Genomic DNA, 27564 nt, shown 5'->3' with positions numbered 1-27564 from the left:
AAGATGTAAGAAGATTTGAAGTATACCTTAGCTCAATAATTCTCAATCTGTTTCTATAAAAATAAATTAAAAATCTACACAAATAAATTTAGAAAATTTTAGATTTATTTATTTTTACTGTAAAGTGTAAAACTTTACTGGTAAATGTAAAATAATCATGTTATAAGTTATTAACAAAAATATAATTATTTAATAAAATAATTATAAAAATATAAATATTTGACAACATAGTATTAATTCAATAATAATGACAAACTATATCTTTTTCGTTTTAATAAAAAATTTGACAGCACAGTGATTGAGAATTACTGTTTTATCTGCATAAATCATTGTTAATTGCTGATGATGGCCCTTGCTTTTCAAAGGTAGATTTTTACTATTAGTGGATCTAGACAAAAGTTGGAGAGAAAATTAATCAAAGATTAACGATTAAATTTTTCAATAATTGTAATTAATGTTTACATTCCAACATTAATTGTCAGTCATAAATAATGATTATATTCTTACTTTAATCGTTAGTTGCGGTGATTGATTAAACACCTTTTAATCGTTAATTGCGACTGAGGATTAAATTCTTACTATCATTAATTATTATACATAACTTCCTTTCAGTTTTAATCGTCAGTTGGATATCTCATTAACGATTAATTGCTGAAATTCTTTCTGTTATGAAATCAGTATTTTCTTGTTCGTGATTAGGGATCGAGACACTTTGCAATAATGTATAAACAGATGATAATGCCGTAACAAATAATATTCAATGTTAATTAGACTTACAGCTAAACATATAAATCTGCATTTCGTAGGAATATATCAGGAATATGTTTTATTTCGATTAAACATCTTAACTTTAAAGCATTATAATTTAAATTATTACTTTTAATCAAATTCGATGTAATGACCGAAAAATGATAATTGGCAATTAACACTATTAATTGATTAAGTCAATTATTAACGATTAATTTCTTTTAATCAAGATTAACGATTATTGCTGATTTTTCAACGATAAATTTCCTTTAGTTAGCGATTGACGATTAATTTTATTTATCGATTAAATTAATCGCCGATTTTCCGTAAACATCAATCAGTCAATCAAACTAAAAATTTTAATCGATTAATGCCCAAATTTGATCTAGACTGGTTAGTACAAAAATTGATTTAATTTAAATGTATAGAAAATACTGTATGAATTCATATCGTTTATACTCTGAATATTAAAATTATAATGCTTCTTCTGTTGACGTAAATTTAATGTTAATAACAAATGTTATACAATAAATTAAATGATATTAATTTTCTTTGTAGATAGTGTATAAATAGTGAATAAATTTAATTTAATTTATTGCTAAATAAATAGTTCTATTGGTAGCTCTTTTTTTACACTATGTTTCAAAAAGCATATTTTTTGTGAAATTACATTACATTGGAAGTGGTTAAATCATGAATCTTTTGTAAAAAAACTCTATTGTTCCTTTTAAGAGGTTGTTATATGTAAATCTAGTTAACAACTCGGACTTTCTCATTTATAATTGCTGATAATTATAATAAATATAAGCCGTTTATTTTAAAAGTGGCCCAAGTTCATTTATCTTTAAATCAAGATATTTAGCGGTTTGCGTTTTGATAAATATAAAAATATTGGTAACTAATAATATGGTAATATAATGTTATTGTGTTTTTAAAGGTGTAATTATTTAGAAAATAATACGTTTTTGATGGCTATAAATGGACTTAATGAAAGCCACTTTCAAAATTAATGAAATAACTTTTTTAATTTTTAAATAGGCATAGCAAATCTCTTGAAAAAAATAAAATACCCTTAAAATAAAAAAAATAAAAATTGCAATTTTGTGTTATAAAATTAAAAAATATTCAACTTTTATTTACTATTAAAGAAATGTTAAATGTTCAATAATATTTCATAATTTATAATTTTTCCCCAATTTTTGTATGCGGGAGGAATTTAAAATAATTATGGTGTACAGGTGGTATATAGTGTAATAAGTTCATTATATCGTTGTATTTTAGTCTTACGATTGTTCTTACATTTTTGCATAGTGATGTCAATTTAATATTAAATTTAATTTAAAGTTTCTTGGCATTCCCCGAGGCGGTAGTAAATCCAAAGTTTTGAATAATGCATCCTCATTCATTGATTGTTTTATAGAACATTTTATATGGTTCAGTTTACAAAAATCGCATTCAATATTATTTAAAATTTAAAATACAACAGTATTTTTAACCAATTTATCTTTTCTCCGTTAGTATTTTTTAACTTTCTAAAAATTTTTCCATTTTGAGTGTAATATTTTTGTCCTAAATTCCATTTGATTTTTCGCGATTTTTGGATATACATATATGTCGTCACTCTTGTTTCTTGACATTTTTTTTGTGAAATCGTTTGAGACATTAGCTTCTCCCTCTGTTGATGAATATGTTTCTATGATTCTTTTTCTCTTTCCAATATTTTCAAAATTAGAATTAATACTTTTTAGATCATCTTCACTTTCTGAAAAATCTTTTTTTTTTGTATTAATTCGCATGGATAGAATTTTTGTACATAAAAAAAAATCAAAATTTCGTTAAAATTTTTAATAATTATGTGAATTATTTTTAACATATATAGGTCAGTTTTTTTATTTACTTGCATCACTGTCTGAGGTAACTTGAACACTTTCAAACATGTTGAAATTTATATTAAAAACAAAATAAAAATTAAGCAATCCAAATTTAAAGAAATTCTAAAAATAAACAAAAAGTTGTCCGTTTCATTTAGTCCGTAAAACAATAATGTTCCTACTCTGTTTTTCAATGTAGATTGCAGGAGAATAATGTGCTCCTTTCTGCGTACTTTGTGTAAGTACGAGATGTATCGTAGCTATGTTATCATCGGGTAAATTATCAGTTTACCAGCAAACTTCAGAAAAGTAGTTCTGCGCATTCAGTCGGATAAAAATAATCAGTTTTTATCACATTAGTGATCTTCCTTACATGCTTGTTTATTTGTGTTAATGTATTAAAACTATATATTTAATGGAATTATTATTACTTAAAAAATCACTATCTGAACTAATCGAACACCACTACTTTAATTTTACTTCATAATTTACTTTATATCAGTTTGAAACTCTTAAAATGGGAGCCACTTTCGAAATAAAAATTTTTATCATTTTATTAATCAGCTAATTTTCTATGTACAAAATCTTAGTGATTTTAAATATATTAGTTACAATTTGTTTAAAAATGAAAAGATAACGTAAAAATGTAAATATTAAAACAGCTAGTTTGATTTTTTTGGAAAATGGACTTAGGCCACTTTCAAAATAAACGACTTACTTGTTTAATGTTGTATGATATAATGTATAATATCTGAACAAATGTCTAGCAGTCATTGAAATAATTCGCATAATTCAAAATAATTCACTAAACTTCTTATTCCTTACTTTCGTAAAAGTGCTATATCATTTTATTTGAAGTAATATTTCATTAATTATTTTGTAAATAAATTGCTGGTAGATGATACAAACAAAAGGTTTTGAGTGCAAAAAGTTAATTATAGATCTGAATGTCTTGCTAGGAATATATGTAGTATGGATAATATTAGTGTTATGAAGCAAAAAAAAAAGAATCAACGGGTGTAAAAACGAATGACGAATGAAATGTAAACTATTTTCACTTTTCATCTTTTATTATATTCTATACTGTAGCACGAAGTTATGTTAACATGAGACGATATAAATTGAGACATTTCTGTTGCCAGCAATTATTTCTATCCATATATTCTACTTCAATATAATTGATTTGAAGACTATTTATATACACTCTTGACCAAAAAAGTGGCATGTTATTGTAAAATATTTTAGACTTATTCTCCTATCCATTATTTTTCTCTATTCTTCTTTGTCACTTTTTTCTCTACTGTTGGCTATTCTTTTTGTTTTAGTTAATGTATCACTACTTTGCTGCTTGTTGAGCATATTCCGCTGTATAACGGGTCTCAAAGGGTTTTGTCCATCAAAGAACATGTTCTTGCTACTTTTTATTTGGAATAGCAAATGGCATCGTTTCGTTTGAAATGTGAACAAATCCTATGTTTTTTGGGCAAGAATTGTTTTGAAGGTTTTTCTGCGCTGAAATCTACATTTGAAAATCTTATATTTCATTAATTAAAAAAAGGAGTACTTTAGAATACATTTTTGCCAAATAAAGAATAAAAGTACTTTTATAAGAAATGGAAACACTGAAATGTTTCGAGTAAATTGAATTTAAAAGAAAATCGCAGATACATATGTATGTACATATTAACAAAAATCATAATCAATCAAAAATTAACATCAATCATACATATGTATATCAATAGGATTGTTATCCATATGGATGAATTAATAGTAAGATTTCCAATATTGTGAAATATGTCTTATGACAGGTTATCCAGAATGTGCAGACGTACATGGAGAAGTAAATCAATGTTTCTAAAATAAATAGAAACCATCTATATTGTTTGTGTATAATCTTCATTTTTCTGTATAAACAAGTTGTTTAAATTATTTGGATTTTTCATTCAAAATCAATTAAGTCTATATTTATTTTGACGTACGAATTAATTATGAAAATATGCAGTCATTGCAATCACTCATTGTTTGGACAACTATTTTAGTTCTTTGACTACGGCAGACTTTGAGACGTACCAGCCGTATCATACGGTAGGAATTTAGTCGCAACCTACACCGAGAAGAGCGAAATTTTTCGTTAGGCGTACATTTCTGAAAAAGTATGTTAAAATAAAACACTACATTAAACCAATATTATTTATTTATTCGTATTCTACACTGAATTGTTAGTGCACATACTAAAAATTTAACATTGACATTAAGCTTTTTATAACAATCGTCAAGGAGATTTATAAATAATCGTTAGGGATATATATCACTAGTCACTAAGGTGCTAAACACATAGTCATTTTCAAGTAATTAAAAAAGAGAGTATGAAAGTATAGAGAATAGTTAAGTTAATTCGTTGTAATTTACATTGTATAAGAATATATATTTTGTTACATACATCTTATTTAATATACGTTCCAAAAATGAAGTACATAGTTTTAGAACTATTCGTTATTTGGAGTTTAAAATATTTTATTACAAGAATATTTTATGATGGACAAATTTTTAATAAACTTAAATCTTTCTTGTAATAATTTACTAATGACTAATAATGTAAAATAATCTAGGAAAAATCAATCATTTTAATTACAGACAATAAAAGACTCAAAGAGCAAATGAATTTAAAATTTTAAAATTTTTTAAAATGGAATATTAATCAATGATATACGTAATTAATAGTTTGGTTAATCATATTGGAAGTACAATTTTAGCAACACAATTGTTTGATTATGAAAAGAATTTACATAAAAGTTCTTGCACTGTGGTAATATATACAAAATTTTTCATTTCGCATTTTTTATATATTTTGTACGTTTTGGTAAAAAAAAAAGATCCTGTTGAAAATTGGCATTTGAAAATACTTTCCTAAGATTTCTTCCTTTTTTATTTCAGTAACTTGTTGAAAATTCTATCTGAACAATTTGTGAATTGAACAAATCAAATGACAATTGCAACTAATGATATTTAAACTTTGTTACGTCAATCATGTATATGTAAAAGAGATTAAAATTTTATATAAAATTTATATTTAGATATTTAAATAAGATTTAGTTTTTCATTGAAAAATTTAGTCGTACAGTATATAGTATCTAGACTTATTCACACAGCATAATTTTTGTAAATGCAAAGTTAATATTCGATTAATTGATTTTCCACGTTGAATGATTTTTACCAATCTAAGATACAGTGGAAAAGAGAACTTTACACTCTTGTAATGTACGAGAGACATAACCATAGACACGATTTTTCATTCTGATAACTTTTCTAATCTTTGAGGAAATTAATGTTCGTACTTTAAATTAGTCCTCAATTCCTTCTTCGTGATCCTTCTTAACCATTTATTTCTTAAGTCGCATATCTGTTTCTGCAATTGTTCCTTTATTACTTTTATTTTCACCATGTCCTCTTTTTAGTTTCACGATGTAGTTCCATAACCAAGTAAAAGAATTGCACGTAAAAGAAATCAATGAAAATATAATATTTCTTAATCAAAAGAAGTACTATTCGTTTTTCTTTGATTTCCACATCATCTCTTATTCCATTTGAAATTGACACAGTGAACGCATACGACTTTCAATCACATGTAATCACATTGTCTCTTACAATTGTTTTCGACTATTAGTATTACGCATTATTAGTACTTATTTTATTATTACAGATAACGAAATAAATTACATTTAGAAAATAACGTCACTACGTAACGTAATCGATACAATAATGTAAATCGATATAAATATATATTTGACTTTGGAACGAAATTGGAGAAGAATAAAAAATATTGTCTGGAATTGGCTTATAGATTCATCGTCTGACTAATAGAATCATCAGTCTGAAAGGTAAAAATCGAGAGGATACATTTTCCTATTTACTTTATATCAATAAGCATCATTAATCTGTTTTTAAATTTTAAAATTGATTTGAAACATTTAATATTATTCAGTAGATTATCATTAGAGCATCATTACTCAATAAATCAAATTTATTAATACTTTCGTTAACAATTTCTAAATATCTTTTCATTTTTTTGCATTAGTTTTTTTATTATGCATTACTTTTTTATTATTTTATATGAGAATCGATTATTTTCACGCAATTGATGGCTTGCAATTAATGCTAGTTTCTTTAACATTTCTTTTGTCCAAAATGAATTTTTTCGAACAGTTCGGCGAAATTTCCGAAAACCTGACATTTTTGATTTGACTAAAAGTTTAAAAATAGTTTCATTTTGCATAAAGACAATATTTACGAAAATGGTTCTTGTCAACTCAAAAAATAATTTTGCAAAAAATTTTTTATGTTTATTTGGTCGGAATCTTGAAAATTGATTTGTTTTAGACAAAAGAAATGTTTACGAGAAGGATTTTCGATGATTCAAAAGTTAAAGTTATTTTCAAAATTCTAATAGGAAGAAACAAGTTTTTAGAAGTGTTAGCAATTCAGTTTTTATTGTTATATAATATGAGCGTTGTACAGAACAATGTAAATCATAATATGTACAAAGTGGTCTGCGTAATTTGATTATCGAATAACTATTAAAATATGCAAAGTTGCATGATTTAGAAGGGTATATTATATAGTACCTATATTTTTCTGTAAGTAGAGACATTTAGAAGATTTCAAAATTATTTCCACTTTTTTAAATAAAATAATATATTTTTTAATCTATTGATTGATATAACTCGACATTCTCTATAAAAAAATATTAATATATGTATATCAAAAAATTATTTTAATTTTAATTTTATAAAATCCATGCATGGAAGACAAGAATAATATGAATTTAAGAATGCTGTATCGATAAATTTTGCAAAATTAAAGTTGTGTGAAAATATCTACTTTGAAAAAATATTTACCATGTAAAAACTTCAGCAATAAATATAATGATGTTGATACATAAAAAAAAACATTATATTCAAGGATTATAATCGAATGATTATTATTCCTTGTGATTCTAATTACAAACATTAGAAATTGTTATAGATAGATTTTAAGAAACTCGCGATCTTTCAGATTGTTCAAATGATTCTGAGATGAATAACCATTTTATTCGTTAAGCCGTCAAAGTTTTCTTACTAGAAAATTCGCTTCGTATCTCTCTAATCCAAGGCCAGATCCTCTCTTTTTATTACAATATTTTCTACGAGACAAACTAAGTTGTTTACAGTCGTTTTTCTAAATACTCGTTGAAATTTCTCAAGTTTATTGCGGATGGTTTATTACAGACATTCGGTTGTAAATCATGGAAAATTGAGTAATAAAGACGAGCTATCTGCTTTCGAACAGTTACGAAATTGTATCGCCGCTAACAAACAAACGAAGGAAAAAAATAAAATAAAAAATTTATTTGTTCTAAAGATTTCATAAAGCTATACATATATGTATATAGCTTTTTTGATTCAAATAACTTATCTATCATGATGTGCAAATAAATTGAATCTAATAAAAATTGTTATAAAATGTTTAGAAAAATGCATTAAAACAAACAAAATAAAAAAAGAATAAGAATATTTTTTAAAATGATCTGGTAACGAAAGTATTAATATACCTATCACATAGTTTATTTGCTCATTTTCTTTTGTTGTGTAGAAATTTACACGTTATTCGTAGGCTATCTGTAATTCACTTTTAATGAAATATATATGTACAAACATGTTTGCAATACTTTTCGCATACTTTCAAGTAATTTTTCCTTATCTATTATTTGAATTAAATGAATTGAATGGTATGAATAACATTGTAGAATATAACAATTAATTATTTTCTAGAAAAAGAATCTAGAAATTCTTCTAGATGATACACAATTAATACTTGAAAAAGTATTATTTTAAATAATTATTATTATTGAAAATTTTGGACAATTAAACAAGAGAATAATCAATTTGTATGAAGCAATGAGTAAACCGAAATATACTATTTTAATTTAAGGATTCTGTACTTTCACTTATGATATTATATCTTCAAAAAATTATTGCACCATTTTTAACTGATGAACTTTCTCTTCTTTATTTAGGACGTATCTCTTTATTTATACATATCCTGTATTTGTTTCAGATTTAAACTTCGTACAAGTTCACATACATTGGAATATGAACTACAACGTAAAAAATACTTCAAGTTGTTTACTTTTTAAAAGAGCTTTAATAATATATTGTTGCATTTTTATTAAAAAATGTAGTAGCTACATTAGTAGTAACATTGTATACTGTACAGGATTTATAATGTATGTACATATTCTCTACATGTTAATTTTAAATCGAATATTTAAATTATTTCGGCTGCTACTAATGTTAAGAAAAAGTGACGATATAGAGTTTAAATGATTTCAAGGTGTGCATCTGACATTATTAAAATGATCCTATGAAGATCATCTTGAAAATTTTTTTCAAAGTCATCATAGTTTTTTTTTTGCTATCATAGTTGTAGTTGATGTCAAGATAAATTCAATATGATTGAATGGCAGTCGTTCACAAATAGAGAAATGTGGTAATTCCTTCGCATGGAAATGTTAATAATATAAATTAAAAATAGAATACGTCTCAGAGAGGATTCGTGTGGAAAAAAGAGTAGTTACACTATAATGGTATTTTTGGTCGGTTATGGAAATAGGAAAGTAAACTCTGATTAAAATATAAAATTTCTTGCCAAACTGTGTTGGATGTTTTCGATAGATTTATTTATTAGTACCATGACAGTTGTAAGAACAACCTTGACTTTTTTACGTAAAAAGCATTTTTTGAGAATTAAGAATATGGAAACACGTAGCCCATTAAATACTAAAAAAATTTTGTCTGAAACATTTTTTAATTGCACTATCGGAAATGCCTAAAAACTAGTGACAAAACTTAACGCGGACACCCTGTATATTTGCTATAACAACAGGTTAAAAGACTCTGACTCTGAATAGTCAAGTGATTCCGAAGCCGCGGTTTGTATTGTTAAAATCAAATATCTTTTTAAATATTACTTTTTCGAATATTTTACCAATCAGCGAAAATATTATAGTAAAATAGAATTTGATAGATCTGTAATTCTTATAGTAATCCCTATTTGCCTGTTTTGACCTTATTAATAGAGATGACTTTGGCTACTTTCCAGTTGGAAAGTGATAAAATCCAGCCAAATTTCGATATGTAAGATAATTGGCAGTAGCTCTTTTTAAAAACACATTTCAATATTTTATTGTTTAAATCGAGCCTTGCCATCTTTAAATCTAATAATCAGCAATGAATTTCGGGGAAAAGTTGCTCTTTAACAGGTAGGCATAAAAAACAATTACTGTTGATTGGAGATAAGACATTGGTGGCACTATTGTACACTACTGCAATACACTTGGCTAGCATACACTTTAGCTGTTTCGAAATTATTTGATAGAGTTCTTTTTAAAGGATGGACAGACAATCCTTGCAGAAGAATTATTTATGGCAATTTTTCAGGTGGATAAAAAAATGAAGTCCGTTTTCCGGAACGCATTGAATATATAAGCTTATCTTCCCTCTTATGGTCAAAGAAAAGTCTTTATCAAATAGTCTATTCTTTGCCCCAATTTCCTTAGGGAGCTTCTTTTGATTAATGCTCCAAGAGAAGCGTGCATGCGTCTAGATGAAGGTCCTTTCTCAGGTAAAGGAATGTTCTAGAAGGTAAAGTTCTAGATGAATTGCCAGAACAAGCGCTCGAATTTAGAAATCCACACAGTATGTTTATTTGATTATAAATTTTATCTATATTAGTGAAATTTTTTATCAAAGTAAAATTATTTGTCAATTCATGATAACTAAAATTATTTTTCAATTCATGATAACTGTTTCAATTGGTTAGTCATCGTGACCAATTTTATTATAAATCAGAAGAATAGGCTTGTGAAAAGTGTTGAAGTCGTTTATTACTTTGTAAAGAAAGAAATCCGGATAGTTGGTTAGAAATATATCAATTATGAATATAAATAATTTTTTGTTTGATGAGGGAGGAGGGCGAAGGTACATGATATTTTACATGCCTTAAAAAATAATCATAATACTTTATCAGACTCGTTGGCTAGCAGATTTTCGTTGGTATGCAGATGAGTGCATTAAAATTCTCATCCATTAAAAATGGGAAATCCATCCTGACCAAAGCATCTATAGTCTTTTCAACTGGACAAGGTAGTAGACCTAAACAAGTGCATGTGATCGATGCGTGCCTAAGATAGGATTGGTTTACGAGTTTCAGAACTCTGCGAATTAAGAACAGAATCGCTATAGGAATAATAGAATAATAAGGAGCAGTTCGTCCCTAAGGATCGACCAGTAATATTTGTTGCCAGCCAATAACTGCAATCAACCATGTGAATATTTTGTTTATGTCTATAGTAGACTATAAATTCTTGCATAGGTTTTATAAAATTAAAGTTAAAATATCATCTAAATTAATAATTTTTCGACTGATGTTTGCGCACATACTTTATGCAGGTAACAGGCAAATTATTAATACAGGGAACAGGAAAATGATTTTTCTTAATAAACTTTGATGTTAAGTAAGAAATGATTTTTTTTTTAATTTTGATTGATTGAGGTTCTTGGTGGAAAATTTTATAAATTATATGTATCGTTGTCAGCAATATTGTTTTTAGTCAGTTTTATTATATTTCATCAGAACGAGTCCATACTCCGTCAATCTTCTCAAACTGTTATTATCTGAAACATGCGATGGTCTTTTAAGAATCAATGTTCGAATCTTCATTTTTTATAGAGAATACATAGAAAGAAATGTCTTTATTTTTTAGATCTTTCTTGAACTTATTGAAGTCAACATCATTACAGTGAATTCTACAACTTTTTTTTTAATACGTTAGCTTTATAGTTATTAATGAATTGCGGATTTTTATGCATTTTAAAATTTTTACGGACATAATTGCAGAAATAGAATCGAGAAAGAAATTTGTTTCATTTAATAACTACTCGAATATACACAATATAATAAATACACAATATAATAAATACTCGAATTTGAATATTTACATATATATTTTTATAAATTATTGTACGGATTTTATAAGTTTTTCAAATTTTCCATAAAGTTTCCATAAATACATAAAAACCCGCAATATATATATTACTAAAGATATTTTATGAAATGTTAAAACATTGAAAATTCTGAAAGTAAACTTTTTTTTGGGGATTACTCCAAAATTTCCTCTGTCAATAACCGTATCCCTAATTTGGTTGTTTACATTGGCTTCGTAATCTCTCCTATCTTGAAAGAGAAGGCATTCAATGAATACGATTGTCGATGGGAATGTTCAGTGTATTTCCACTTCCATAGCACTATTGGTACTTCTTTATGCAACTTTATTGTTTTTGTTGTTTCTACAATTGTTGTTACTATCGTTGTTTTTATCGTTACTGAGTTTAGCTCTTTTTTAAAATCTCTATGTTAGATTCGCAAGATTTAGTCTTTTTTATTGAGACCGTGCAATCCTCGCCTTTAAACACGTTAATTGTGTGACCTTATTACGTATCCCCGAAAATGAATTTGAACAAACAGATTACATATTAATTTTGGCTTTTTATTTTCTGGTTTTTCTGGCTTTTATTTTTTGGTCAAGATCGAAAGCAAGGGATGTTTTTGTGGAGTTTCTTCTATTTCTTCAATCAAGCCTAGGACACACACTATTTAACACCTATCGGAGAAAGGACATTAAGACTATGCTTTTATAAAAGGAAAAATACTTTCATTGTTAAAATCTGTAAAAATTTAATCGCCTTTAAAATTGAAAAATTTTTTTCAATTTAAACTAGATCTATCATAATTTCGGAAATTGAAATCTTTCTTTTACAATAAGTCTTGGAAATTTACTTTACGATTTTTTTTTTTGCCATTTTATTGAATCTTGAACGTTAAACTCAAAAATTCAAGAGATCCTAACATCTTGTCATCAAACGTTCGAAGTTCGGTAAAATAGTGATAAAAATTGTACAGTAAGTTTTAAGAGGTTATTGTGAGGAGGAAATTTAGTTGTGAGTATTGTGATAGATTTAGTTCGAGAAAATTTTTTTAATGTTCTCGAAGGCACGTAAATTTTTACAATTTTCAAAAATAAAAGTTTCCTGGTTTCCCATCGTTTGCTACACGATGTAAAAATATTTACATAAAAAACTATCGTAGTCAACGCTGTCAAAGTAGAGACTATGCACTTTGAAATGAGAAGTAACTGGATTGTTATATAAAGTTTGATGAAGTTATGGCATTTTAAAATATAGACAATTTTTCAATCACGTATGCCAATACTTTCGTCTACCTCTGTTCACAGGTAATAATATTGTACTTTCTAAGAGTAGTTTTTCAATAGCGCGGATTAATAAGCTGATTGATTTATAGAAGGCAGATAATGATAAATCTTTTAGATAATTGCATCTCAGATAATCATATTTTGCAACGTAATAGTGAAATAAATATTTATTTTATTTTAATTACGATAAATAATTAATAAACGTTATACTTTTAATACTATTAATACAGAGAAATTCGATATTCTATGAGCATTATTTCGACTTATTTTAATTAAAATATCTCTTGAGCTAATGGTTTTGCGGTATAAATAGTGTAATACTCTTTTTATAGAGAATGACAAGCTGATTTGATTAGTGTATTAAAAAATATATAATTAAAATATTTAAAATATTGTATAATTTGATTAAAATATTAAAAAAAAATTTGATTTTCAAATGTCTTCTATGTATTCACATTGAAGAATAATTATATCAATCAATCTTTTGAAACCATTCAACTTTTGTTTAAACCATTTTTTGATATAAATAATCGCTCCGAAAACATTTCAGTTTCTAGTCTTAGTTGACTCACCCAGTGATTCCTCTAACCCTAATTAAGCTGTTTCCTAAAAGTGTTTCCTAAAACCGATGTCTGGAAAACAAATGAGCGACACAAGGTCTCATGGACCACCAGATGTCGATCGTTGCCATTTCAGAACTTACTTAAAATTAGAAAGTTTTAGAAATTAAAAGTATTAAACTTTATTAAACTTTATTAGTTTTATCATTAGTGGAAATTTGAAAAATATCTACCATTATATCAGAAAGTGTAACCATTCTTGTATAATATAATTAATGATGAACCCTGGGTGATAATTAAAATATAACTGTAAATATTTAGAATAAACTCGTGAAATCTTTTGGTTATTTACAAATATAGTGTCGCATGATATCTTAGTCGTAGTATTTATATCATTATTATTTCGCCCGCCATCTCAAAAAATTGAACTACCGCTCTTCTTTGCGAAAGTACAGTAAGACGCTAAAGCAGATGAAACTGGAAACCTAGCAACATTTTGTGACATTGTATGGTAACTCGGAGCCCTAGGGTCTCATTTACAAACTTTACAAAAACTCCGGGTAAGAGGTATGATCAGTATCCTCCGGTGTAATATAGAAGAATGCATAGATAGTCGCGAAACAACCAGCTTACTCCTGAATGTCATGTAACCAGTTTACTCCTGAAACATTATATAATTAGATAAGATCTCCCACCCAGTATTAAAAGGACACGGAGCGGGAAGTCGCAGTTGTCGTCGAATCCCTCAAAAACGAATAATACTCGTTACATACAAGAAAATTGGCAAAAAACTTCTCTCTGAATGAAAATTTTTGTAAAAAAATTTATTTGTTTACAATAATGAGTTTTTTTTATATTATATTAGAAAATATAATTTTATAATTGTTCATGAAAATAAATATTTTTTTATACAATTTTAGATTTTAATAAACTTGTTTTTGAAGATCTTTCACAAATTTATAAGAGGTAATTCTCTATTTAAATTATCCATTATTATGTATTGCTGAATTCCATTATAATCAGACCTCTTTACAGACTTTCGTCAGTATACTGCAACCGTAGAATTAGAACTTAAGATAAAAAAATTAATTAAGTCCTGATTTGTATTTTTTCTCGATGACTCTCCGGTCTCGATGATGTTCTTTAATATAGCGTACTTCTTTGTGTTGGGCTTTTAAAATTTCCTCCAAAAGTTTCCCTATTGACATTTCGTTTGGATATAACGATTTCGGCTATTTTTTCATTTTGGGCGAAATTGGGGAAACAAATTTGATTTTAATGTAAAATTCAATTATCCAGAACTAATGTAAAAGTCATGGTACTTTTTGGCCAAATTTAAAAATTTCATTTCGAAATCGATAAAAATTATATATAAATAATTGAAAAAATTTGTTATTATTATATTAAAATTTATCAGTAATTTAAATATTATAGTACTAAATATATAAACTTATAAAAGTAAAACTATCTCATCATTTCCTGTGATAAATGTTTGAAAAAATGCATTAATTTTTACGTTTAATTTCATGCTTCAATTTTAACAATAAATTAATATATTTCATAAAAGTTATAGGTAATATTACAAATTATATTACGTTATGTATAATATTCTACAAATCTTTGAATATCTCACTTTTTCGCATTGAATCAAACATTGTGGCTCGGACCGAATTTCGTCGAGACCTCTGTGTTAAAAATCCTGCACGTAAAGTAATCCTCGGTCAGCTGGACAGTTTTTAACAAGTACTTTCGCTGGAGATATCTTTCTTTCCGTTTGGAAAAAAGGAATATTTTTGAAGGACAAAAGGAAAAACCCGAAATCGTATTGGCCAATTTGTTTCCTTTTCCTTACGAAAAAAGTCGAAGGACTGAGCTGCGGCACATCAATGTGTCGTAGCGCTGTTTCTCGATATCTCGAGAACCTTCGAGAACCTTCGAGAACCTTCGAGAACCTTCGAGAACCTTCGAGAACCTTAGTATTAAAAAGAAGAGAAGTTAGAGAACGAAACTGTTCTATACATTAGGTAACGCTAATACCGGGGACAGGGAAATTTTTAGAAGTAATAATTCAATGAAAGTTTGCGAAAAGTACAAATGTAGAATATGCCTCGATATAAGTTATACTTTTCATAAAAAATTCTAAATTGTAAGCAATAAAAAACGTAGGATTCCATTTAAAAATTTAAATACGACTTTTACAATATACTCCGACGTTATATCAAGGTCAAATTATTATCATAATATAATACCACACAATTTTTTGAATCTGAAACATTTTTTCGTATTTCTGATACTTACAGAAATAATTACAGATAGATATCTAAAACGGACATACTGTGTATTAATAAATACCGAGAATAGTCATTTATCTGTAATATATCAATCAGCTAACTAGAGATAACGTTCAGAAATAAGAAACGAAATATTTTACATAATCATTTTAAGATTATATTGCAAATTCGTTTCTTATTGATTGTAGTACATCATTGATGAATTCTAAGCAGGGATTGGAAAAAAAACTTTGAAATAGGTTTCACTTGAAACATGGAAACTCTCTCGGAAAATGTTTTTACATTACAAGTCCGGACAAGAACAGATAAATAAATGTTCTTAAAAATAAAAGTTTCCGTTAAAATAAAACTTATAAAATATAAAAAGTAAGAAGGAACAAAGGATAATTTATTCGTGAGTAGATGATTAAAAGGATAATTTATTCATGAGTAGGTGATTAAAAAAGTTCACAATATTTGTAGCAAATACTGAAGTATTCGATGAATAATATTCGGATATAAAAATATTTCCATATAACTTTCATCAAACAGATTTTAAATATCTGTTCCATAAGAACATACTCAAAAGTGCTCCTAAGCGTAATGCTTTTGTCTATGAAAATTCTACAAAAACAGAAATTTTTGTATACGTAAGTTCAAACAGAATTTTCTTTAAAACAAAAAGAACCTACTAATTCGATAATCGATCTCCGATTCTAAGTTCTTCGGAAATTAAATTCTAATAAATTGACTGTGGTGTCTTGGGAGAAAAATTTTCGGTTAAAGTTATCGATTTCTATAAAAGAGAAGCTATTCCTCTCTCAATGGTCGTTCCTCTTTTTCCTTTTTCTTCTTATCATCAAATTGCAAACCTTTGCCTTGCTCTTTTCTTTTGGTGTATTGTCTTCTGGTTGAGTATACTTCGCGTTGCCCAGTCATTTGTGCACGTCGCTCGAGCGTTCGAGGGCTCGCGAAAATATGGCGTCTTACACGTTTCACACGTCTAATACAACAGTTTTTCTTGTCTTTCTCTTTCTCTTCCTTTTCTTTTAGACATGGAGTTATACACTTGTACTTTTAACAATGTGCCATGTAGCAATCGGAAGAGAACACAATAGTGCAAGTTATTTTTTGTCTGCACATGGAAATGGTCAATATAGCAAATTGCATGCATCCTTGTCAATCCTATTTATTTGAAAAATAATTACCTATTTTATGTGTTTTATATGATATACTGCATTCTACATACAGTCAGGGACAAAAGTAAGTGGACAGATGATGAAAAAGGATATCAATGAAATGTTATTTGAATAACAATTAAAAGTAATATTTATAGTCGGTGCAAGCCCAAATTAGGTTTAAACAAAAAATCCAACCAATTACGGAAAGACAAAAGTAAGTGGACACTACCAATAACTGCTTAATTAGTATTTAGTATTGCCGCCTTTTGCTGCAATTACGGCCTCTAGTCATCGCGGCATACTGTTTATAAGATTTTCTATATAATCTTTGTCAATATTATCAAAAGCTGATTTTAAATTATTAAAAAAGTCCATTAAGTTAAAAATCCATTTTCTTTCGCTTGCCCAAAGGAAGTTTGGAATCCAATACATGCCACAAATTCTCTATCGATTTCAAGTCAGGAGCTTGGCTGTGCTGGCCATTCGAGTAACTTAATATCTGAATCACTAAAAAATTTCATACTCTTTTTGGCAACATGTTTTGGATCATTGTCTTGTTGAAAAATAAATTCTTCCTCCAAATTCATTTTTACTATTGCCTCTTGCAAATCTTCGTTGATTATGCTAATGTACTTATCAGCATTCATAATACCATCAACTGGTAAGTTTCAAATCCCATTCCATGAAAAACAATCCCATACCATTAATGAACCTCTAAATTTAGTCGTTGGTGTGATAAATGATTTTTTGTATGTTTCATTTTTCTTGTTCCAGACTTTTTGCTTTTTCTTCAATTGTCGCATCTCAAATTTTAATTATCAGACTATACTATCTTTTTCCAGAACGATATAAACATATTAACATACATTTTAGCAAAAGCTAAACTTCATGTTCTTTTTATTAACATGAAGTATACGCCTTGCCCTACAAGATTTTAGTCCCACTTTGTGCAACCTTCGTTTTATAGTTTTTCTCGTCACACATCTAATCCTATTGAATTTAAAATCTGCCGTGAGGAGATCGTTGGCTCTCGTCGACATTTTCGAACAATTCAACGGCCTTCTTATATGATAGTACAACGTTTTCGTCCACGGCGTCTTAAATTCTCTACAGTATTACGTACTAAATAATTTTTTCTATATTTTTTCCACCGCACTTTTTGATATTTTACACTTCTGGTCTATAAAAGTCCTGACTTGAATCCGAATCCGAAAGAGAATTTGTGGTATGTGTATTGGATTCCAAACTTCCTTTGAACAAGCGAAAGAAAATTTAACTTAATGACTTTTTTAGTAATTTAAAATTAGCTTTTGACAATATTGACAAAGATTATATAGAAAATCTTAAAAACAGTATGTCGCGATTAGAGGTTGTAATTGCAGCAAAAGGCGGCAATACTAAATACTAATTAGCAGTTATTGGTAGTGTACACTTACTTTTGTCTTTCCGTAATTGGTTGATTTCTTTGTTTAAACCTAATTTGGATTTGCACCGACTATAAATATTATTTTTAATTGTTATTCAAATAATCTATATACTGTAAGGATAAATGTTAAATAAAACTTAAATATGTAATTACAATGCTATATTGATTAAATTTCACTGATATTCTTTTTCGTTATCTGTCCACTTACTTTTGTCTCTGACTGTATGTATAACTGTCGCCACGATTTCTTTTTAATGGATTAACAAAAATTTGTTTTTGCTAATCCAACCAAAGCTTAATCTGTTTTTAGTGAGCTATAAACTATAATATAAAATATAATATAAAAAATTTCACGAAAAATTTTTTTTCGATAAAAATTCAAGATCATCTTGACTTTTTTAAATGGCATTATGTATTTTTGTCTTTATCATATCATAGTTGTAATGTCAAGATGAATTCACCTCTCCATGAATTGAATTCGATGGCCTTGAGATGAAGTTAGAAATTAATAAAGGAAAGTGTTATATTATTGTACTAAATTAAACTTTATTTTTAGCAAATCAAACTTAGTTTTTGCACCGAACTAAACTGTATTCAATTACAGTAATTCAATTACAGTAAACTGTATTTAATTACAGTAGGTGTTCAAACCGGGTATCGATTTTCTTGTAAATATGCTTCAAGTCGTTTAAGTAGTTCTTAAATTCATGCTCATCTTAAGGTCATATGCCGGGTTATATTGAATTCATCAAGGTGATCTCGATTTTTAACGAAAATAAACTTTTGGGGAAACTAAAACAAATTAATTAAACTAAACAAATTATAACTAAAAACAAATTAATTTTTGTTCGAAACATTTTTTTACTAGGTCGATTTAGAAGTCCATGAAAAATCGTGGCGATGATATATAGCAGTGATAGTTATACCCTGTATTGTAAAATATTGAATGGCTAGTTGGTTAATAAGAAAGTAACAATAATACGTTTTTTAAAACATTTTTTTATTGAACTGACGCTTGATTTTTTTGCACGAATTTTTTACAATTACTACACAAGTCCTCTGTTGCTCGATCTTGCCACGTGTATATTATCAATTGTATATAACATCATGTATTCCAAATGTCCATGAGCATATTTTCAATCTCTTACTGCTCGTTACTAATTATGTTAGCATAGACATTTATTCGTAAATTTTATCACTTTTACAACAGTGTGATGTTCGTAGTAAATAATTATTGTTATTTTTTTTCTTAATAATTTAAATAAAGCGGTAGTTACACTGTTACGGTAGGTACACTGTTTAAACGTATTTAGTGAGTCACAAAATTATTCGCTCAGTCGATAGTGCGGTAAAGATTAAGGAAGTAATCAGATAACGAAGGACTTTTTCAGACTTCTTTTAATCGGTATACATTATTTACAGCTCAGTGTAACAAAATCGTAAAAAAAAAGTGAAAAGTTTTGATTTATAATTGCAAAAAAAAACGAATCAACAAATCTTTACACTTTTTCACGTCACAAAATTATTCTCATTTCATAATAATTATTTGTTATTAATTATTATCTTAATAAAAACAAATGCAATCGATGTGACTTTGATAGGCATTTGTTTCTGATTCTCGCTGAATATCAGTATAACGTAGACAAGTGGCTAAGAAGTATTAGTTTTCATTTCAAAAGTTCAGTATTATGGGTAGAAAAAGTGAAGAAACAAATCTGGAAGTCATAAAAATTATTATTTTTCATTGGAAAAATAGAAAATCCATTAGGATTATTGCAGAAATTGTTTGCAAAAGTTATTCGACAGTGCGATACATTATAAAGCGATAAGGTAAAAGAAGGATTAGAAAATAAAACAGGCCGTGGTAGGAAAAAATTATTAAATTCCGCAGAAGAGCGATTTAGTGAGAGAAGCCAAAGAAGATCCAAAAATAAGTGCTCCCCAAATCAATTCACTTCTTCATGATTTTTCTGGAAAAGAAGTTTCCCATGAAAAGTTTGAAGAATACTGCGAAAGAACGGGTACAGCGGTCACAAAGCAAGGAAAAAATCTTACATAAATGCAATTAACAGAAAAAAAAAAAAAGAATAGAATTCGCGAAAAACTATATTTCAAAGCCTCCTGAATTTTGGCATCTTTTGCGATGAAAGCAAATCTAATATTTGGGGCTCCGATGATTCGCAAAAAGTTTGGCGAAAACCAAACACGGAGTTGGCTCCGAAGAATTTGCATAGTACTGTTAAGCACGAGGGCGGTCATATAATTGTTTGGGGCTGCATTAGTTACCATGGTGGATAATCTACAAATTATTAGGGACACAATAGACAAAATAGCGTATTTAAATATTTTAAAAGAAAATTTAAAGCAAAGTGCTCAAAAGATGGGGGATTTTGAACGTTTTCCACTTTTACCAAGATAACGACCCCATAAATTTGTACAAATCAAAAGTAGTGCAAGAATGGTTGTTATTACAACTGCCCGAAAATAATGCAAACTCCTCCTCAGTCCCCGGATTTAAATCCTATCGAGATGGTATGGATATATTATATAATATATATATATATATTATATATATATTAGATACTAAAATACGTGAAAATTCAATTAAAACTGAACTACAAAACAGACTACAAGAGGAATGGCAAACAATTGACATTAATTATTTACAAAAAAATAGTGGGATCAATGCCAAAAAGGCTTGCGGAAGTTATAAAACGGAAGGGATATCCCACTAAATATTAATTTTATTAAGATAATAATTAAAACAGTAATTACTATGAAATTAGCGAATAATTTTGTGACGTGAAAAAGTGTAAAAATTTGTTATGATTCGTTTTTTTTGCAATTATAAATCAAAACTTTTCACCTTTTTTTTTACGATTTTGTTACACTGAGCTGTAAATAATGTATATCTATTAAAAGAAGTCTGAAAAAGTCCTTCGTTGTCTGATTACTTCCTTAATCTTTACCGCATTATTGACTGAGCGAACAATTTTGTGACTCACTATAATACTCCAGTATTCAAACGATTTCCAGCTCAATACTTTACTTCGTGCAATATATGAGTGGTTTCAATACTTGTCGAACAAGAATGTCGAATTAAGTATAGGCATCAATCTAACAATTTCAACTACTAAATGCCTAGCAATGACGAAAGTTAAACGATTTTTCAACTAGGTAAAAGTCAATATGTTATAGTTTGGGAGATATTTATGAAAAAATAAATCAGAAATAGAAAGAATATAGGACGTCATTTTCGAGAAAAACAATTTTGACGATCGATCCAAACATGTACATAACTATATGTTTGAATTTGACGTACTTTCATTTCTGCTTATATTTGTATTTATAAACATGATCGATGTCATTGATGATGTTTCTTATTATTGCTATTATTATACTGTCCATCGATTGAAATTCTTTTATTGCATTGTATTTAGTTTATTCTATTTTAATTCAAATTATTTTATAAACAAAAATAGGAATTCAATGTAATTTTTAAAAATCCAATTTATTAATGCTAAAAATGTTAATCGTGATATTTCATACAAAGTTATGATCTTTGAATTAAATTATTGTGCATTCCATATAGTGTTTACATTTTTTAAATTCTTTTTAAAGATCTTTTTAACTCTATTCTTTATTCTTTAATAAAATTCCACATATAAAAATTCTTCAAGTCAAAATTTACAGTAAATACATGTATACCGAGTAAATTTTCAAAATTGTTTTTCTGAAAAACCATACATACATACAAAATTTTATTTTATATTTGTCACTTATTTTTTTATGAATCATCTCTTACTCAGTTGAGAATATTACTAAACAGCCTGTAATACTGCTCATAAAAATTATATCTGAATAGTATTTTTAGTCTGTTTGTACAATTTGTTGTATTCTATCATTAGAGAAACAAATTGTAAATTTGCTCGACATTGTATTATCACATTTTTGGCACATCTCATTGTTAATGAAGGATTAACTTAGACAGCAATTCATATTTTCCTCTTCGTTCGTTGAAAGGAACATTCATTAGTTCTGAAAACTGAACAAAATCTATAGCTATGAGTTATTCTTTATGAGATATGATCAATACGATAGCATAAATGGAAGTAAATCCAACCTTCTTAGTATTTACGATTTTTTCATATGTCGTCTCAAGCTATAAAAAATTATCGTAAAAATAGAACTTGTAAAAACTTCAGTAACAAAAATGTATCTCAGTACAAATATTTTGTAAAAATTTTTATTTTTATAAAAAAAAGTTTATTTTTATAAGAAAAACTGAAATGTTCAGACGTGCAAGAAATATTCAAAATATTAAAATAATCGACAAAAATTGTGGAACTGATGTATCAGGTTTTTGGTACTAAAAAAGTTAAAAATAAATCAAAAACGTGGAAAATATTTTTCTTCACTTCTGAAATTTTTTCAAGCTCGCTCAGAAAACAAAAACTTTTCTATTTTAGCACTCTTTATTTAAAGATTGTAAAGAGTGAAACTTTGGTAATGCTAGCTTGGACGTAAATGTGAAAATTATTTTAGATGTCGTTTCGTGCAAATTTCAGAGTCTTTTCATATAATTTTCAAACTACTTTCAAATTTTTTTGTGGAGCAAATAAAATCACAGTTTTATTTCGCATCATAAAAAATTGGTAATATTTAATATTATATTGGTAATATTTAATGGTAATTTCCATTCAAATTAATCTGAGAAATCTGAAAATCTGTGCATTAGTTTTAATAATTAATAGTTTAATAGTTTATATCAGTTTAATATAGTTTTAATCGTTTAATAATAGATGAATAATAGACATTTCCTAAAACAGTCCCTTTCGTAGTCTTCGCATTATCATCAAAATCAAGCAAGTTATGTACGTATTACTTATTTATTTGTACAGTACATAGCACACTTATTTATATGCGACGATTACATACGATTATAACCATTCTTTGATTTCATAATATACGTATTAGGATTTCTAGATAAATTGAGTCTAACTTTTATCAAAATTTAACAATCAATTTGGTATTCGAATCATACCAACATTTAGTAATTATAGTTACGAAGTCTTACTAACATTTTTGCGACTTCTCAAACTTTATATCAGATTCATCTTATGGCCTTTTGATTTCGATCAAGGGCCAAATTTTCTTCATTTTTGTATGATTTATTTTTGTACTAGATGTTATTTCTTTCTATACTGAAATCACATTCTGTATTTGCATTGAATTTTTAAGGAACGCTATCAGTGATATTCAATTAAATTATTTATCTCTTGAAATTAATAAATTCATTTTGATCATTCATTCGCACACGGTTCTTAATTTGGAAATTATCGTTTAAACGTATTGCGTATTTTTTTATCCTGTTTTTTGATAATAACTTTCATTGGCAATATTTCACACAAAATTTATTATCTACGAAAACTGTTAAATATGTTAAGTATAATTTAGTTATTTAATATAACTATAATTTAAATATAAAATATTTAAAATAATATACAAATTTATATAAATCTAATTTAATTAAATATAAAATTACATATTTATCGTACGTATAGATTTGTTCTGTAATGCTTTATCTGAATTAATTAAATTATTATTAATGCAACAGAAGTTTTATTCCAACTAACATGTTCCAACTATTGTACAATTTTTAGACAATTTTACATTTATTTTTACAATTTGATTTAGCTTTTCGGTAAAAAAGTATAGATTATAGTCCTTTCTTGTTTGTATTTTTCAAAGAGTAATTTGTAAGCGATAACGTAACTGAAAGCGATGCGACCCGATTCATTTCTGTAACTGAGTCACTGTAATTTCCTAGCTTTTCTAAGCGACCCACGTATGCTCGCGTCTTTCTACAGTTTGGACCGCGCGATACGATTACGACGCGACGCGGCAAACTATGCCTTCACTATTTCAAATTACACGAATACGTGCTCGTACAAGTTCCAGCAGATATTCGTACATTGCAAGTCGTGAGGTTTCGTAAAATCCGTCGGTCGTTAACCTTATGCGAAAATGGATAAGACAGTTCGACTGTGGCAATACCGCCGCCGCCGCTCTCTATAGATATCCAAACGTTTGGCGAGCAAGTAACTACATTTAAACTTACGATTAAACGCGATCACGTGTGCTCATGCGCGCGTATGGACACGTAAGCATGCACCTTTTTTTCATTGGGTTTCCTGGTATGAATGCAGCAGCCTATTTCAATCATTCGTTTTCGAACTAATGTTCATTTCGACGAATTATTCGACCGGAGATATATCTAGAGATGCCTTCGTAATCAGAAAGTGTGCTATTAAACGAACCTGCAAAATTCAATGTGATTGGATAAATTTTGTTTTCGTTCTGACTGTATTCTTAGAAATTTTTGCTCACAGGTAAACGTTTCGTTTTCGAGAATTTTGTAAATGATGATACGATCACTTAAGTGAAATAATGTAAAAGTTTCATTGATTACCTAAAGATAAAATATAGTTCTGAATTGTATCATTAGTTGTTTTGATTTAGTTTCTCTGGTCGTTAAATTTTTGAACTTAAATATAAATTTACGAGGAATAATCATTCATGTGATTATTTACAAGAAATATATTAAATGTTATACGGTGTCCCAATATTGAAAGTATAACAGAGTGATTCTTTTTTATAAAAAATAAAGAATAAAATTTTTTCATTATCTTTCTAATTTATCAGTTGAATTTTGCTAATTCTGGATTGCACAAGAATGACGAATCGATAAGAGAGCTTATCCTAATGCGAAAATGAATGAAAAATATAAAATAAAATTTTTCCCTCAGTCTTGCCCCGACAGCCGAACCGATCGGACGTACCATCGTGAATCGTACCGAAGTCGAGTACCACGGAGTGAGAAGAGTCAGACAGGTTACAATTAGCTGCGTTGGTGACCCCAACACAGCAGTGCGGGCATACAACCCGATTATAAGTGCACAGTGTGTTTGTGTAGTGTCGTGTGTGAGTGCGCGTCATTCCACCATGACAACAAATAAAACTCAACAGAACACAGAAACCGGGATCTCCTCTGAATCCAAATGCTCTTACGCTAATGCAACTAAAACGCAACAAGAATACTCTCCGACCCAGGACCAAGCCATAATCTTTCAATCAACTGAAGGCATCACTATTAAAGAATATGCTACAGCGATCGGTAACATCATAGGACCCAAAGCAATCAAATTCCTTTCTAGAATATCAAACGGTAGAATATGCATGTACCTGGACAGTAAACAGACAGTAACAAACCTAACACAAAAACACAAATCGATAGTGATAAATAAAGAAATCATAGAAATCAGACCGATGGTCCTTCCAGCTCAAAGAATCATTCTATCAAACGTCTCACCGATAATTCCAAGCAGTCAAATCGAATACTTATTCAAGAAGAACAATATCAAATTACTATCTAACATCACGCTCCTAAAAGCAGGCATCACTGACCCAGACTTGTCCCACATATCAAGTTTCAGAAGACAAGTATACGTAGACCCAGAAGACGCCAAACACATCCCGAATTCCTTTACAATTACAATTGAAAACAACACATATAGAATACTCACCTCTACAGAGAAACAAACATGTCTCACCTGCCAACAAGAAGGACACATTGCAAACCAATGCCCAAATACAGAAAACCCAAGCAAAAGTAACTCGCAAACCCACACACACATAACCCCAACCTCACCTACACAGCCCCCAACCAAAGACCATATACCTGAAACAGAAAGACAAACTGATACAAGCACTAACAATGAAATCGAACCTCCAACAAAAGTTACCCTAGAATTACCTGAACCTAGAAAAGAAAAAACAAAAGACCCCAAAGCAAACAAGACAGGTACCAAAAGATCTCTATCCTCAACGTCGGAAGAAACCAATAAAAACCCAGCAAAACCAACTGACCCTGAAGCAGACCCTAAAGGCCCAAATCCACAAATACTAAAATACAAATCCAAAAATACAAGAGTCACGAACCAACCTTCAAGAAACCCAAATGCCCTGCGTCGCCAGCCTTCACGCTAGATAGAATCGACGACATGCTAGAACCTGCGAAAAAATACATTAACGACAAAAAAAAAAAAAAAAACAACCAAATACTGGACTACTTACAATTGAAAAGCTTTTTAGAAAAAGCAATAGGAGCACCCAATCGGAACGAAATATCCAAACAATACACCACAAATACGACAGATTTAGCCGAACTACTAATAACAATTAACCCTCTACTATAAGAAAGAACCATAAAAATCAGAAAACTATACAAAAAGATGACACATGACCTGACAAACCCAACTACATCTAACTGGTCATCGGAGGCTGACAGCCAACTATCAAGTTAACCAGGAAATCCCCACCACTACTCTGTACAGAACATTTATTTTAGATCGATACCGGCATTTAAATAAACTAACGGTATACGAACTATCAGTCACACCATGAAAAAAATAATCCAATGGAACATAAACGGATACTATAGACACTACTAGCAACTACAAATCATCCTCAAACAACACAACCCAATGATAATATGCCTTCAAGAAACTAACTTCAAAAACGAACACCAACCAACTTTTTAAAGGGTACGTCACCTTCACAAAAAATAGGAAAAACACAAACCACGCTAGTGGAGGAACAACCATAACGATCACAGAATCAGTGAGAGCCAAAGAAATTCCATTAATCACAAATCTTGAAGCAATTGCAGTGGGCGTATCCCTCCCAAACCCAATAAACATATGCAACATATACCTCCCAAATAGCCTACCTCTACAACAAGAACTAAAAGACTTTATCAGCCAAATACCTCCACCAATGTTAATAGTAGGCGATTTTAACTGTCACAATTACCTTTGGGGCTCTACAAAAACCGACAGTCGCGGGAAAACAATAGAGAAACTACTAGAAGATCCAAACCTCATCCTCCTCAATACAGGAAACCAAACACACTTCACAGTAAGTTCTGGAATACTCAGCGCAATAGACCTGTCAATATGCAGCAGCAAGATAGCATGGAATGGAATACTCTAGGAGACTTACACGACAGTGACCACTACCCAATAGTAATTAACTATGATAATCACTCCCCTCCGACTCAAATCCAACCAACGACCAAGTGGCACCTTAAAAAAATAGACTGGTTTAAATACAAAAAAGAAACTAAGTGAATTTCTTCAAAA

General features: G+C 28.6%; 1 protein-coding gene across 3 annotated transcripts in view; it reads left to right on the top strand.

Annotated features, from left to right (window-relative positions):
* The window catches only part of LOC122528952 (inositol-pentakisphosphate 2-kinase), a 211599-nt gene that overhangs the window by 53326 nt on the left and 130709 nt on the right, over positions 1-27564 (top strand). The window contains exon 2 of one of the 3 annotated variants that reach the window (XM_043654622.1): positions 8712-8758. The exons of 1 other annotated variant lie outside the window; for it this stretch is intronic. Coding sequence is in view for 1 of the 2 variants with exons in the window: in XM_043654618.1 (XP_043510553.1) it covers positions 9884-9915 (32 nt within the window). In the remaining variant the exon portion in view is untranslated. Of the gene's footprint in view, positions 1-8711; positions 8759-9843; positions 9916-27564 lie in introns of those variants that run through there. One more of the 3 variants, XM_043654618.1, reaches the window with a different exon arrangement.

The sequence above is a fragment of the Frieseomelitta varia genome, unplaced genomic scaffold (genome assembly GCF_011392965.1).
Source record: "Frieseomelitta varia isolate USP_RPSP 00005682 unplaced genomic scaffold, Fvar_1.2 scaffold_272, whole genome shotgun sequence".
Lineage (NCBI taxonomy): Eukaryota > Metazoa > Arthropoda > Insecta > Hymenoptera > Apidae > Frieseomelitta > Frieseomelitta varia.
This window is presented reverse-complemented; position numbering and strand designations above follow the sequence as displayed.